The sequence below is a fragment of the Sceloporus occidentalis genome, unplaced genomic scaffold, assembly GCF_023333645.1.
Source record: "Sceloporus occidentalis isolate IW3139 unplaced genomic scaffold, rSceOcc1.0.p SCAF_3, whole genome shotgun sequence".
In the NCBI taxonomy this organism is placed as follows: Eukaryota; Metazoa; Chordata; class Lepidosauria; order Squamata; family Phrynosomatidae; genus Sceloporus; species Sceloporus occidentalis.
Window position 1 is genome coordinate 158,373,698 of NW_028316983.1, and position 17,080 is coordinate 158,390,777.

At 38.7% G+C, this 17,080-nt stretch overlaps 1 protein-coding gene across 1 annotated transcript; it reads left to right on the plus strand.

The window, feature by feature from the left end:
* Nucleotides 1–8,758: 8,758 nt before the first annotated feature.
* On the plus strand, nt 8,759–15,500 carry LOC149316983 (serpin B3-like). Its single transcript, XM_089518790.1, has 9 exons — nt 8,759–8,926; nt 9,841–9,953; nt 10,490–10,549; nt 10,631–10,685; nt 10,861–11,007; nt 11,673–11,790; nt 13,118–13,269; nt 14,734–14,901; nt 15,111–15,500. The coding sequence occupies exons 1-9, from the start codon at nt 8,759–8,761 to the stop codon at nt 15,498–15,500; spliced, it is 1,371 nt and encodes a 456-aa protein (XP_089374916.1).
* Nucleotides 15,501–17,080: the final 1,580 nt, after the last annotated feature.

Sequence of the window (17,080 nt, forward strand, 5' to 3'; positions counted from 1 at the left end):
AGAGAGGCCTGTGATCAATATTATGAAACCAATGGAAGATAAATACAGAAACCCCTTTTTAGAAGATGTTAATCTTCTGCATCTTATTCCTCTTTGTCTCATTCTTTGGAGTCCCCATAACTGCAGAAACTGGGGCAAAGAAGCTTTCTATTTGGTGGCGGGTCTGATTCTCACATTGAGTCAAAGATGCTCTAAAGGCTTCATTCTTTTTCTGTCTGCCATTTCCTTTTCTGACCAATTTTACTTCTGTTTAGCTTTTTAAAGAACAGGCTTCCTTCTTACCACCAGATCTTGTGACTGAGGTTTTTATATTTTAGCTAATTCAATTTAAATAATTACAATCAGATAGTAATGGATCTTGTCTCTTTTTTGAGGAAGGATAATATCCCAGGAGGGTTGTCTCCTCCATCACTGTAACACTTCCTTCTCTCACACATTGGATTGTTAAAGGACTCATATCTTTGGGGATAAGGTCACCTTGAATGAAATGTAATGAGTTAGGAGACTTGTAGTGAAGTGCTGGTTCAGATACTATTATTCTCTGGACCAGCATTAATTCAAGAAAAGGGAAATAGAAGTCCAAAGAGATAGAGCTTGGGCCCAGATTCTGTCTTCATTCTTTCCCTCTCTTCTTCCTGCTTTCTAATGGCAATCATCCTGTTGTTTTATGATACAAACTGCCTGAATAACTGAAACAAACTTTTAGAGATTCTACCATATTTTATTGCCTAAATTCAGCAACAGTTTATCATCCTATACTGACTTTCATTGAAGGAAGTCTCATTTTAATGGCACTTACTCTGTGTATACATGAACAGGATGTCACTATGAAGCTATAAAGTTGTACAATAATCTTTCAGTATTTTTCATAATCTTGTGCTTTCCTTGAAATATATGAAAGTCTGTTGCACCTTCCCCAGCTTGAACTGCAGCTTCTAAATATCTCAATAAAGAAAGCATTGAATGAATTATGTTTTTCTGTAGTTTTCACTAATGTGGTGTGTGTGTGTGTGTGTGTGTGTGTGTGTCTTGCAGGGTCTGAGTTCTTCTGAACCTTTGTAATGATAACAATCTTCAAGGCTTGGAAATGACTGAAAATTCCCCTTATGCTGAAAAGCAGTAAATTGTAAAGTTGAAAAACAGTAAGACTTGGCAAGGGAAAAAACCTCTTCCAACACATGGACTACATGAAATATTAGATGATTATCCTTTCAATTTGTTCTTGGTGAGAGACAGGGGAGCTATTGCTTTATGTCAAGCTAAAAAAATCAAACCAATGTTCCTCAGGTTGATGCTGATGATTTCATTTATTATTTGAATGAAAGAAAAGTTTGATAGGGAGAACTTACATTATATAAATGTTGTTTCATACTACCTCCCAACAAAATGGAACTGAATCTAAACATTTTCTGGGGGGGGGGGGAACCAAGTTTTTCCCATTGGTCTCCAACTTGCACAAATATATAATGCACTCTAATGGGGCTACCTTTGTACCAAGTTCAGAAGGTTCAACTGGTTCAAAATGCTGCAGCCAGATTGGTCGTGGGAACTTCTAGAACTGACTATATAACACCTGTACTGAAATCTTTACACTGGCTGCCAATTAGCTTCCGGGCGCATACAAAGTGTTGGTAGTCACCTATAAAGCCCTACATGGCTTAGGCCCAAGTTACTTGAGGGAGCATCTCTCCCTACATAATCCGCCCCGCACCCTCAGAACAACAGGGAAATATGTCCTTGAATGGCCAAAAGTAAGATTGGCAGTGACACACCAAAGAGCTTATTCTACAATGGCTCCAACTCATTGGAATGCACTTCCGGAAGAGATTCACCTGAGCTCGGCATTGGAGACCTTCAAGAAGGCATTAAAAATTTATCTCTTCCGGAAAGCATACCTTCCCCATTTGTAGAACTTGGTCCCTAATGGATGAAGCTTTTTATCCAATGCTCGACTGTCGTTATATATGTTTTTACTTCCGGAATTTGTATGGATTGTTTGATAATTGTACTATGACTTGGATCATAGAATTTTAATGATGTAAACCGCTTTGATCGGAAGGAAAGGCAATATATAAATAAAAGCTTTATTATTATTATTATTATTATTATTATTATTATTATTATATTCAGGTTGGCAGTCTAAGGCCTGAAACAGTGCCGGCTTCACGCCACATTAGGGACAAGGTGTTTATATGCAGAGAGCATGTCAACCCAGCAAAGCAGGTACAAAAAGTCTCTCTTGCCAGTGGCTGGGTTTGGAACTGCAACTGCGGCCCACTTCAGAAGCAGGCCCCTGTGGATGCCATATTCCCGGTGTGATAGGGACCAACATGGTCCTGGCGGAGTCCTTTTGGACTGTCTGTTTCAGACCTTAGTCTAAATATCAAGTCTGGTGAAAATTGAATGATAGATATGTATTCTAGTGCAAAATCCAAAATGTTTATTCAGGGAATAACCCACAAATGATGAACTGGATCAAAAATCTTACAATGTTTTTCTTTTCAGTCTCATTAGATAATACATCATATCTGTTGAGTCTGTGGTAGAAACAGACAAAGCTCTTGAAATTATAGCCTCAATATTATTTTTAATGAATATAATCCTGTTGGTTATTCCAAATGAGAGTAGACTCAACCAATGAATTGTTGAATGGTAAGTCAACACATAGGTAAATCACATTAATTCAGTGGGTCTTCTTTTATCAGGATAAATGATATGATTTAGGTCATTGTTTTTAATTTAGGTGTATTTCACCTCTAGGTCAGGTAAAGGCTTTTTAAAGAGGAAAGGAGAGTCCTTTTAGGAGGCAAGACACTGAAACAGTAGTTGATCTCTGACCTAGTGTGTAAGCCAAACCATAAGATTTATACAAGTGAAAAACATTTATGTCTTAGTGTGGATGATATGATGTCTTTTGGGGTTCCATTCCAATTTGGAATTGGAAAGCATATCAGTGGGAATTCTGGAGCTTTGCAGGAGAGTCTCATTTGGTTCCTGAAGGGCTAGCTATTTTCCTGTGGGATTGCATGCTCCTGCGAGGCAAGAGGCTATGGAAGACATTCAGTCAGCTACTGGGAAGAGTAGAGAACAAGTACAATTAGTGCTGTGGTTAATGATACAGCTGGACTCAAGCCAAAAGGACATCCAGCTGTTGGTATGCTCAGAAGTGAAAGGAAATCTGAAGCTGCACAATGCATATTATAGGAACATGGAATGTGAGAAGCATGAAACAAGAAAGTGAACATATAAACTTTGCAATACAATTTGAGAGGCCAACAGTTTGCTCATTGCAAAAAAAAAAAAAAAAAAAAGCAACCCAAGATATAGTTTTTTGTGGGGGTTTTGGACTATGTGGCCATGTTCTAGAAGAGTTTATTCCTGACATTTCACCAGCATCTGTGGCTGGCATTTTCAGAGAATGTTGGCATGGAAGAGAGTTGGGCATGTGTCTCTGTGTGTGTATACACACACACATACATACTCTGTGACCCTGAGTAGAGAGGAGTGATTAATCTGTGTATTGTTCTGTTGTTAATGGCAAGGCTGCAGGGTGGGAGGATATGCAAAGAGGATTGCTGTCTGTTTACTTAGTGATTATTGTTTGCTGGGAAAACCCCTGACCTTGGGTAGTTTTTCATTTGCATTTGCTGAGTCCTGATTTTGTTGTTTTTCAGGACTGGTAGCCAAACTTTGTTCAAGTTTAAGGGTTTCTTCTTTCCTGTTGAAGTTGTCTAGGTCTTTGTGGATTTCAATGGCTTCCCTGTGCATTTTGACCTGATAGTTGTTGGCATGGTCCTGAATTTCAGTGTTTTCAATAGTGTTTTATGCCCAGGGTGGTTTATAACATGTTTTGCTACTGCTGATTTTTCTGGATGGCCCAGTCTGCAGTGTCTCTCATGTCCCTTGATTCGTGATTGGACACTGCATTTGGTGGTCCCTATATAGACTTCTCCGCAACTGCATGGTAAGTGGTAAACTCCTGCGGCTGTGAGAGGGTCTCTCCTGTTCTTTGCTGAGCACAGCATTTGCTGGATTTTCGTGGTCAGTTTGTAAACCATTTGGAGGTTGTGTTTCCCCACCAGTTTCCCTATTCTGTCTGTGACTCCTTTGATGTATGGTAAAAATACCTTCCCTTTGGGTGGCTGCTCATCTTCACTCCTCTGGGTTTTTCTGGGTCTGGCAGCTCTTCTGACGTCTGAGCTGGAACAACCATTAGCCTGTAAAACTTGGACTAGATGCTTCAGTTCATCTTCCAAGAAAATGGGTTCACAGATCCATTTTGCCTGGTCTTGTGCTTCTTTTTTGTCTTAGGTGATGGTTGGAGTTCTTGTTTGTATGTGTAGGTTTTCTGTATACTGTGTGGCCCAAACGTTGGTTTGGTTTGCGAATGACTAAGACATCCAAGAATGGCAGTGTTCCTTCCTTTTCTTTTTCCATTATGAATGGGATGTTAGGGTGGATAATGTTCAGATGGTTCAGAAACACAGCCAGATCTTCTTCTCCATGGCTCTAAATGGTGAAAGTGTCATCCACATATCAGAACCATGTTGTGTGGTTTTTGGTGCTGCTTCCAGTACCTAAACGTCAGGAATAAATTCTTCTAGAACATGACCACATAGCCCGAAAAACTCACAAAAAACTATGGATGCCGGCCATGAAAGCCTTCGAGTTCACAAACCTAAGAGATGTTTATATACATAAACACATCTGATGGCCAATATAGAACTCAAATAGACTACATAATTGGAAGCAGAAGGTGGAAAAACTCCATTCTCTCTGTAAAATAGAATAAAATTAAAGAAGAACACTAAATTAGTTAGCATGCCATATATCTAAAATACAGTAGGGCTACACTCCCCATCTTAAGTGTAATGAAAATAAAAATTAAAAGAATAGTAACAAATATACACTATTCCACCATTACTTATTTATTTTATTTATTTACAGTATTTATACCCCGCCCTTCAGCCCTAAAGGCTCTCAGAGACAACAAAACCTACTAGAATTAGTAATAACCATCACCATAGATATACATCATTAGATTTTTTATTGTTCAAAAAGTCTATAAACAGTTTCCAATCTTTCAAAAAAAAAAAAAACAACTTCATTGGGCTTATCTTTTTCAACTCACATTAATTTGGCCATTTGGGTTAACTCAGAAAGGTTAACAATCCATCACTGGTTCTTCAGTCCATTTCCAGGTTTGTGCAAACAATAATCTTGCCACTGTTATCATGTAAAGACATGGTCCTTATTTATTATCCAGTTCTTGGTCCAACAGAAACATTTTTGTTAACACCAGAAATATCTGCCTTTAGTTTAGTTTTTTTTTTTTTTGAATTAATCTTAGAGTTATGAAAGAAGGAGTCCTCCATATCTTGACATCCCCAGCATTGGTCTGAAAGATTTTTAGACATTTTTGACAATTTATTTGGGGTTAGATACCATCTGTACATCATCTTATACAGATTTTCTTTTTAATTACTGCTCAAAGGAAATTTTACATCTTTGGACTACGTCATTCCCATACATCCATATAGATATCATGCCCATTTACATGGCTTGAGCATGTTTTCTCTCATCTGTGGGGTTCCCTGGAACTGAATCCCCATGGATGGGAAAGGCACATTGCACATGCTTGTATTTATAGAGCTCTAAATAAAATTTATTTTCTCCTACGTCTATTGCTTCATTTGTCTTATAAAATTTAATTTTAGAAATTCCCAAGCAACACTTTTCTTTATCATAATACATTATTTTACATTTTATTCTGGGTTTCATTGCTTGTCAAACTAATCTGGAGATTTCTTCTTGCTATTTTCTATAAGGTATTCCATGGGGATCATCTGAAAGAAAAATAAAAGCCTGGATCTAACATTTTTTTATTACTGCTATTCTTCCCCAAAGGAATAAATGTAACTCTGTTTTTCTAAATCTCTTTTGAATTTGCAAGAAATGTCTTTTACATAAATGAAACATTGCACCCTAAATTGATACTTGAAGATGGACACAGTAGATGTGTAATTCTGGAAATCAGCTGGAATGGCAACTGCAATGGGCATTTATAGCCCCAATAACAAGAAATTGACATTTTATTAAAATGTATTAAGAAAGAAACTTGAATTGAACTTACCAAACCTGATTTGCAAGACTGGTTGGAATGAGGTTGTTGATCCTAATAAATGATAAATGCAGCAGGAAATAAATTAAGGAAGATCAAGGGACTACCCAGATCTTCCTTAAATATACAAAGTATTTTGGATTAGTAGAGGGTTAGAGACTAAACTAAACTAGACTAAACTAAACTCTAGAGATATTAAGAAGAATTTTAAGAGATAATAACCTATGAAAGCAACAGTCAACACAATTTTACACTCATACTCATGTTGTTGTTGTTATTATTATTATTATTATTATTATTATTATTATTATTTACTTATACCCTGCTCTTCAGCCAAGGCTATCAGAGTGGCCAAACATTAAAAGGGTGTCTTTCAAAGGGAAGTCTGTGAATGTGGATGGGAGTCTAAATTTCTGCCTGTGGTTATGCCTCCATGAGTTATAAGGATCCTTCTGCACAATAGTTACGTATTTCCAAGACCCAATATACAAATAGTTTTGAGGCAGAACTTTAACAGAAAGGTTTCAGGGTAGAATTTTTGGTGACTTTTCTCAGGACTGGGTTCCAAATGTCAGAAATTGACATTTTTTTTCTTGTGACAATGTGAATCTGAAGCTGACTAGTGAGCCCTTGAAAGAGGGAGTTTTCAAAATACGACTCCAGTCCCAGCAAGCATGTTGTTCACCACCCCTAAATTACTACTGTGCTTTCCTTAGAATCAGCATCTAATGTATATGCATATGAAATCTCTACATGAATGTTCCTATGAGAATGCTGATTGGCACCAGGAACAATGATTATGAAAAGCCATATAAAAAGAATGGGAAGTTGATTCATGTCACAGCTGAAACATTTCTGTTTGCATTGTCAAAAAGTAGATGAAATTAAAGACACAGGGCACAATAGACCAGCATTCGCCAGAATACAGAATGTGCTTGAATCTGACACAGTCTTTCAGACAGACTGTGCATACAGCCTGCTTCTTAGGGTTAAAGTATGTGACACACATAATGTGTAGTATCTCACTGTGAGAGAAAACTCACAAGCAAGCCCATAAGAGCCCTGTCTCAATCAGGCACAACATGCACATTTAGAGGAGCCATTAAAAAAACACACAACAGATCCCTAGCATGTGGGTTAAAAGGGGAAAACCTCATAGGATAAACTGGATTTAATGTTTCACAAATAGTAGTGGTGATGATGAGAGTTTTGATCCACTCTGATCAGCTCATGTATCTTCCTCTCAGACAAATGTAAAAAGATATTCCCTCATCTACATTTACACTTATCAAAATATTTACATCCCACTCTGTATCATAACGTCTCAGGGTGTTGTACAAGTAACTTGAGTATAGATAGAGTAAAACAATTTACGACAATGAAAACAATTTTAATACCTTAAAAACATAGTAAATATGTAAACAATTTAAAACAGGCTTAAAAGGTTGAAAAAGATTAAAACCATGTGCCGAAATATTTTGGAATTAATCAGACAGCAGCAAAGGCTTCAATACACTGTGTGTTTCCTTGGCCACCAGTGAAACAAGGTTGGAGCCAGTCAGGCCTTCGGGGAAAGGCATTCTACAACTGAGGGCCACAGTTGAGAAGGCCCCTTTCCCAAGTTCGCATAGAGTGTTTTGTCCTCACTGATGGGACAGAAGAGACTCCCTCCAACAGACCTCAGACCTTGTCCAAGCATACTTAGGAATATCAACTACCAGTAGTTTTATTCTCAGAATGAACTGGTAGACAAGATGGCTTTCATATTATTAGCAATAGCAAGTGTGGCCTTTTGAAAGTATATCACACAGCCTGACCAAGAGTAGGAGCCTGAGAGTGGAGGCTGAGAGGGCTTTAATACTTTACCACCTATAAAACATCTGAGATTTCCCTATTTGCAGTTAAAAAGTGGCAATCCCTCCAAAAAGGAAGCTTCTCTTCCAAGAAAAATAGCAGGAAAAAGGGAGTCCTACAGGGATAGGGTCTGTCTGTCTGTCTGTCTGTCTATCTATCTATCTATCTATCTATCTATCTATCTATCTATCTATCTATCCCCTAACTTTAAAGAATAAAGAAAAAAACTTTTTGAAAAATATGTGTAGTGTTTCAAATATCATCACCTTGTTATGAAATCTGCAGCACAAGGTGTATATAATTATATGAGGTCACCTGAGTCGTATATATTTAATCCTCTATGATAATTACACCGGATGATTACAAATGTCCAGTTTATGCATTACAGCAATTTCATTATGTAAATTTAATTTAATCAAACTCTAGCAGTTTTGGAAACACAAACATTTTTAATGGCCATGGAGGTGTTTCAAGCTCAGTATAAATACCAGCACCTTACAGCAAGAGAGATCTCCCTCAGCAAGCAGTCACTGATTATCTCTACTAAAGGCCAGGTAAGGATCTTTCCTTCCAGGTACTCTTGTGATTAGTGATACTCTTCCTGATATCACATGGAATGTTTTAGGTACTTAGACCATATGGCATGAAGGGTTAGTTAGATTATAACTCTGTTTTCCTTCATCTCAATAAGTTGTGGTGTACATGTATAGGTGAAAGAATATCCTGACAGATTGTACAGTACTGAATTGTTTTGTTTTTCTCTTAGACCTTGTAAACGTCACCATGACCACCATGCCTGAAGCCAATGCTAAATTTGCTGTTGACTGTTTCCAGTCAGTGAGGAAGGAGCACCCATGTGACAACCTCCTCTTTTCTCCTGTAAATGCTACCTCTGCTCTGGGTCTGCTGGCCTTAGCATCTGGATGTGAACAAGCAGCTGAGATTGAGAAGGTGGGTGTCACCAAGGGGAAGGGATGGGACCTTCAAACTGGCTTCTGTGGCAAATGGGCTTGCCATCACTGCTCCTCACTCTATTATCACACTCTTTTAGGAAGAAAGATCATCCATCTTAGACTAAATCAAATCATGCCCTCTCACAATCTGTCTTAGTGGAAAGGCAGAACATGTTTTTGGTTTCATGGAAACTCAACGTTTTGTTCCAAAGTCAAGAACATTATAGACACCAAAAATTACAACAATACTGTTGTTTTATAGATGTAGTTTGCATGAACACAACTATACAATTTATATAATAATCTTTGCTTTCCTACAGTATTGCCCTAGGTTTGTTCATTTCATCGATTATTTTTAAAGGAGCTTGTTCTGGTTTGCTTCCATCAAAATTAATGAAAATCTGTGTACATTTTTACTTAAAAGCATGTATGACTTCTCTCTTGCAATTCTCTATGTATTAACCTCTTAATTCTTAACCAAGTCAATGGTGCTTTTGACTATTAATGTATGATTAATATTCTAAAATTATGCCCTAGAATGTATATATCTACAACTAACTCTGTATATGAAATCCATTATGGGTACAGACTTACACCTAAGCAATATATAAAACGTACCTATAGAAAAATCCATTTCCTCTAAATTCTCAGTCACAAGGTGGAATGTTGTTGTCACCACACGGTAGAGATGTACCTCCCCTTAGAAGTCCAACTCAAATGTGGACCATCAACGTGACACGATTCAAATATTGTGCCATGAGCATGTTGAATTTTCCATAAGTTTGGGAGGCATAAGAAAATCCACTTTGTGGTTGATTACAAATTGGGAACCATCAAACATAGGTATGAAGTTAACAAATATCACTCATATATGACTGGAATATCTGAAATGGTTTTACAATTTTAATCAAGGTGTTGCACTGGGATGAACTGAAAGAGTGTATTGGGTCCCTAAGCAGAAGATATCTGGGAGCAGCCAGAAGCTGTGGACGATCAGCAACCAGACTAAAGGTATTTACACTGATGCCCAAATGAATTAATGGATGTTGTGACTCCTATAATTAATTGGCATTTTTGCATTATTGCCAGTCATCTCAACATCAAACTTATTGCCAAGTGCGGATAAACACACATGTGAAGAAAGATTAGTGACCATGATTTTTAAACGAAAAAGTCCAATATATAGTCACTCCTTTGTTTTCGCGCATTTGAAGTCTGCTTCCCTTGCAAATATTCAAATGTGAAAAGTGATCATTCCTTCTCAAGTTGCATGTGCAGAATTTTTTTTTGTTTTTTTTTTGTGCAAATTATACTTATTTGCATCTTTTCCATTATATTATTGGGTGAAATAGAATATTCATATTAGGCATGTTTTCCATATATTTGGGAACTTTAAATATGACTTAAAGGAGGGATCATTATTTTTTAGGCTTACTAGTCTGTATTATATTTAGAGGACTGATTATTACAAGGGTTTTCTAATTTTCTTGCAGGCACAAGAAAAATTTGGCATCTGCTCTAGGCCCAGAACTTGTCCTGAACAAGTGTGCTCCAAACCAAGACAACGGCTTGAACCAACATGTCCCAAACAAAGACAACGTCCTGAACCAACATGTCAAAGGCCAAGACCATGCCCTGAACCAGCTCGTTGTGAACCAGCCTGCCCCAGGCCAAGGCGCTGTCCTGAACAAACATGTCAAAGGCCAAGACCCCGTCCTGAGCCAGTTTGCCCCTCTGAGGCATCTTGTCCTGAAAGAGTAAGTGGTAAAGTCTTTGGGTAGTTAAATTTTCATGTTTGGTTGTTTTCATAAATGTGCAAAGCAGTTTAACAGAAAATTTATTTAGTAGCTGGCTATGGCTCCGAGAAACAAAACATATTTAGGTACTATTGGGCAAGTGCTTTTAAACATAACTTTCCTTCTTCATTATTAGTGTGTTCCAGATTATGAGTGTGAGACGCCTGAAGGAGTCCACACTGCATTCAGCAAAATCCTTGCTGTCCTGAATGCACCCAGCACCAACTACACTCTGAGCTTTGCCAACAAGCTCTATGGAGACCATGCCATCGCCTTCATCCAGGTAAGACTGATTTTCAGTCTCGGAAGGGCTCCATTGCACAGCTACTGTATGGAACTCTTGTTATACTGATACATCTTGTTCTATGATGTACTGCACAAACAAATCCAGTCTTCTGAAGTCTTATGGAAGCATAGTTTGAATCTAAAGAAATTATCACATTAGCTTTGTTGCTGGGATAGACCTGGGATTTAACTTTCTTAAGGCGGATCTTATCACATTCACCCATCGCTGGCTAGTATGCAGCCTGTATGCAACACAGGCTTTTCTGGACTTGCCCTGCATCTTTTCAAAAATGGGAAAATCCCATTATTGAAAAGCTGCAAGAGAAGTCTGGATTTCATATGGGCTGCATACTTCCTGGTGGTGGGTGAACATGAGGAAAGTTACATCCTGGGTCTAACCCGGCAGTGAAGTGAATGCAATAATCTCCTAAACTAGTTAACAAATAGCAATCCCTTTTCAGGAGTGCCATTGGCTTTCTGGAATTCTATGTCCATGGATGCCCATCAAGTTTTATCTTTCTTGACCTTTAGAAAACTGACAAGACTTTTAGTACTGTGGGCAATGTTTTAATAATTGTGAAGTAAGAGAGGCATTGCTCAATTTTATTTTTATTAGTGAAACAAAACTGGCCCCTGGATCCATTTTTTCTTCTTTCTGTTCAGAAATTTATTTACTGTGCTCTGAAACTGTACTGGACAGATGTGGAGGGAGCAGATTTCCAAAATGCCCCAGAAGAGGTGCGGAGAATCATAAACCTTTGGGTTGAGGTCCAGACACATGGTAAGAGCACATCACCTATTCATTGCTTTTTCTTATGTTTAGTGAAAACCTTCAACAAACAAGTTCCACATAGATTTGTTAAACAAAGGAGATTATCACATTAGCTTCACTGCCAGGATAGATTTAATTTTTTAAAGGTGGATCTTATTGTTTTCATCCATTGCTGGACAGTATATAGCTTGTATGCAACCTAGGCTTGCCTCACAGCTTTTCAAGAACGAGGTTTTCCTGTTCTTGACAAGATGTGGGACAAGTCCAGAGAAGCCTGGGTTGCATATGGGCTGCGTACTGCCTAGTGATGGGTGAATGTGATAAGATACATGTTAAGAAAGTTACGTCCTGGGTCTATCCTGGCAGTGAAGCTAATCTCCAAACTTTCATCATCACAGCACAAAGGTGTTGACTGGGGATGATGGAGGCAGCAGTCCAAAACACCACCATAATGCCCTGGAGGAAGTGCAGAGAATCATACATCTTTGGTTGAGGTCTAGACACATTGTAAGAGGACACCAGCAACTCAGTGCTTTTTCCTCAAATTTAGATAAACTTATGATGAGAAGATCTCTTATTGTTGGTTTTTTCAAGCAACCAAGGGAATCTTATCGAGAGACAAGAGGCCTCAAGCAGACAGAGCAAAAGGATTGGCCAGAGGCCGCTCCCCCAATCACTGTGGCAATCACATGTGCTGTCCCTGATCAGGCCCCGATCCAGGCTGCTACCATGGTCAAGAACTGGACTACTGGAAAGGAGCATTTTTACCTTCTTTTTAGCCTGGTTCGTTTCCCTTGGAGCAGCATTGGGAGAGCTTCCAGCCATGTCCGGGGCATGTGACATCTAAATGCCATGCTCCCAATGTGGCCCAACAGCAGCCTATTTAGACTGACTGTTTCGGGCCAAGAGTCAGGCTTTTTCAAAATCAACAAATGTACTTGTTCAATAAATATTTTCTTCCATAAAAACAACTGAACAGCTTGTTATAAGAGGACCTCTACTGCCCTTTGTTGATGTGGTTTCCCCCAGATTAATTGATTTTGCCCAGCTACCTGAGAATGTTGAAATCTCTAGTAGAATACATGTGAAGTTCACCAGACTGGTGAAAGCTGATCTAGATATTTCCCAACATCTAGAAAAAGGAGATTAGATTGATATAGATGTAAAACTGGAACAGATTATAGTACTAAGATGTTCCTTTTATTCTCCACAAAGAGTTTGCTCTTTTCCATTGGCAGGGATAAAGCAAATAAAGCATAATAAATAAATAAATAATAATAAATAAAGCATAATAGCAAAAAAATTGGAAGTCAACATATGTCTATTTTTTTGCTAGGAAAAGTCAAGAATCTTCTTCCCAAGGACAGCTTTGACTGTCTTGTTCAGCTGTTGTTGGTGAATGCTCTCTACTTCAAGGGACAATGGCAAGTCAAGTTTGACAAAGAACTCACAGTAGAAGCCCCATTCTATCCACATTATACAGATCAGGTGAGTTATATATTATGTATGCTGTACATATAGCTTCCGTCTTCAAGTTTTACAGAGCAAAGGGGAATGCAACTGTATCAGCAATTGCCTTGCAACTTCACATAGCACATTTTGGGATTCTATGGGAGTTGCCGCAGAGAGTTTTATCTGCCCTTTTGTTTGGAGATCATGGTTCTCATGTACAGTGCGCCCTTGTTTTACGCAGGAGGTCCGTTCCGCCCCCCCCCCGCGTAAAACAAAAACGCATATGCTTGAGCCCCATTGCAATGAATGGCGCTCGTGGTTCCGGTGGTGAGTGGCACATGCACACCATGGGCGTGCACACCATTGTTTCTTCTGGCGCATAGCACCGGAAGAAACAGCACTGATTTCAGGGTATGCTGTAGTTAGTGGTGCTAAAGTCCCACTTTGGAACAATTTTGCATACACATAGCCAATAATAGGCAGTCCAATTGGTTTCAATAGAGTTGTGAACATGGCTAATTTTAGCAGGACAGGTATGGACATTGTTTATGGACATATTCTGGATATTTCAGGCCTTTCTTCCAATATTGTACATCTTTGTTCATGGAGGAAGGAGAGTTCCAAAAAAAGGAGACACTTGATGTGTGTCTCAAACATAGTCCAGGCAACCAGCCAAAGGCTGATTGCTACACAGCTGATAGCCAGCAGATAATGAGCAAGCCAAGCCACAGAGCGACATGCAGTTCACCATTTACTTTACTTTAGTAAATACAAAGTAAATCCCTAAGTCCCAAACAGAGTTCAGCAATGTCCAAGTCAGGTAAACGGAATCCACAGTCAACAAACAAAGTCCAGGTCAAGCACAGAGTTCAGGAACATGATGGGGAGCCAAGTAGGTCAGATAATCTCTGACAGCTCTTGGAAGGCAGGACTGGGGAAGCTCTTGGAAGGCAGGCACCTCAATGAAAATTCTGCATAATTAATTTGTGCTTCCTATAAATCCTCTGAGACCTCCTCAAGCCCTCTTTTTGTTGTCTCTGCTTGGTGGAGGTAGGTAGGAATAAGTGATCTTCTGTATATAAGGACTCCCTGCCAGAGCTGGTATTGCACTCTGGTCTCTCTCTGAGACATATGGCTCTGGAACCCCCTCCCCACCTGCTCTGGTTCTGTAGCAGTTCCCAGCAGGTCCACTGCTTCAGTCTCTGAGTCAGAGCCCATGTCCATGTCCTGGAAACAGGCAATGACAATGTGTCTTGCTCCTAATTTCCATTGCAATGCAACTGCTAGCTGCAAGCAGAGTAGATTTATTCAAGGAGTAGCATTTACAGAAATGTTGACTGATAATACACAAGTGATCTAGGGCTTGATTTAGGACTGGAATCTTCAATTTTAGCATTATAACATATGCTTTCTGGTTCATAGTCCCAGCTTGCAAAATGAAATCAAAAGGATGGCTCCCTTCACCCTACATTTACTTGTCTTCTCTCTTTCTCTTTTCAGAGAGATTGCTACACTGTGCAGCTGATGAACAGGAAGGGTACTTACAACACAGGCACCATTGATATTTGTGGCACTGAGGTGCAAGTACTTGAGGTCCCCTACAAAGACAGTGAACTCAGCTTCTTCATTCTGCTCCCAACAGACTGCAGTCCAGAAGCTCTTGAACAGGTAAGGCATCTTCTCACACTTCTCACTCTATCCATTTGTTGGGTTAAACTCTTTATGGATCCAGCCAATCATCTCTGGCCTTCAAATAATCAGGCCATGTTTTTGTAAAACTATTTATTATTAGCTGTGGGTTGCAGCCATCATTCTTTGAATCTGGGTCTATCTTGAGTTGAAATGTTCTCACCACCATTTTATGCTTGTTCCTCTAGCTGGAGGATGGTCTGAGCCATGAGCACCTGCTTGACTTGTCCTGTTATCTGAAGCCTGAAGAGGTGGATGTCTTCATTCCAAAGTTCAGCTTAGAGAAGAGCTATTATATCAATGAATACCTGGATTTGTGTGATCTTTCTGATCCTGAAAAGGCTGATTTCTCTCAAGCAACAACCACAGAAGGAGTGGCTCTTACTCAGCTGGTCCATGATGCTTTCCTTGAGATCGATGAGGAAGGTGGTGAGGAAGCAGAGGACTGCCGTTGTCCCCGGGATAGGCGTCCCTGTCGGGAGTCCCTGGAGTTTGTGGCTGATCATCCTTTCCTATATTTTGCCCTCCACAATTGCACCCAGAGCATCATTGCCCTTGGCAGATTTGCTAAACCATAATAAAGGGACCCTTGTGATATGGATATTATGGATATGGATATTATGAAAGCAATGGAAGATGAATACGGAAATCCCTTTTTAGAAGATGTCAGTCTTCTGCATCTTCTTCCTCTTTGTCTCATTCACTGGAGTGCCCATCACTGCAGAGACTGAGGCAAAGAGGCTTTCTTTTTTGTGGAGGGTCAGCTTCATTCTTTTTCTGTCTGCCATTTCCTTTTCTGACCAATTTTACTTCTCTTTATCTGCTTAAAGAATAGCTTCCTCCTGATTTCTGGGGGTCCCAGGTCCTGAGAGCAAAGATTTTATGGTAGCTAATTAAATTTAAATATTGACAATCAGAGAGCAATGGGTCCTGTCTTTATGTGATTTTTGAGGAAGAACAATTTCCTAAGAGTGTTGTTTCCTCCATCACTGTAGCAATTCCTTCTCCCACACATTGGATTGTTAAAGGACTCATCTTGAATGAATGAAATGTAATGAGTTAAGAGGCTTTTAGTGAAGTGCTGGTTCTGATACTTTTTTTTCAAAAAAACCAAACAATATTGGTTATTCTCTGGACCAGCACTAATTCAAGAAAAGGGAAATAAATTTCCAAAGAGACAGGGCTTGGGTTCTTCCTTCTTTTTTCCCTTTCTTCTTCCTGCTTCCTAATGCCAATCTTCCCGTTGTTTTATAGTACAGGTTGCCTGAGTAACTGAAACATGCTTTTAGAGATTCTACCGTATTTTATTGCCTAAATTCATCAATATCTTTTCATCCTATACTGACATTCATTGAAAAAGGTCATTTCAATTCTACTTACTCTGTGTATACACAAATATGTTGTCACTATGAAGCTATAAAGTTGTACAACAGTCTTTAAGTTGTTCTCATAATCCTATGCTTTTCCTTGAAATATATGAAACTCTGTTCCACCTTCCCCACAACTTGAACTGCAGCATTTAAATATCTCAATAAAGAAAGCATTGAACGAATAATGTTTTTCTGTAGTTTTCACTAATGTGAGGGTTCTTGCAGAGTCTAAGTTCTTCTCAGTCTTTCAGAAGGCACTAAAGGAGCTGAATTTCAAACATGAGCTTTTGTGGATGATTTCATAATATCCTTACCAGATCCATTAAAAGACCGGGGGGGGGGTACTGGAGATATAAGAAAATATTGAAAAAACCTCAGGATTAAAAATTAACAAAGAAAAACCAAACATATTGATAAAAAATATGAACAACCAAGAAATTCAATTATTAGAAACAAACTCAGGATTTTATATAAGTTAAAAAAAACAATTCTAGGCGTTCTTATTACAAATAAAAACTCTGAATTATTTGCAAATAACTATAAAAATGGGAAAAGATAAAAGAAGAGTTCAAAAAAATGGAAAGGTTTAAAATTGTCCTTTTTAGGCAGGCTTTCAATGAGTAAGAGAATCACGCTTCCAAAAATGCTATTCCTGTTTCATACAATCCCCATCATTAAAAATTATGCATCATTAAAAGAATGGCAGAGAGATATTACATTGTTTATCTGGGCAAGCAGAAAATCTAGAATAAAACTGAAATATTTACTGGCTACTAAAGAAAGAGAAT

Coding starts and splice junctions, on each gene's coding strand:
- LOC149316983 (XM_089518790.1), top strand. CDS start 8,759: ATGACCACCATGCCTGAAGCCAATGCTAAATTTGCTGTTGACTGTTTC. Junction 9,954..10,489: donor CTAAAGGTATTTACACTGAT/GCCCAAATGAAT, acceptor CTCCAAACCAAG/ACAACGGCTTGAACCAACAT. Junction 10,550..10,630: donor CCTGAACCAACATGTCAAAG/GCCAAGACCATG, acceptor AACATGTCAAAG/GCCAAGACCCCGTCCTGAGC.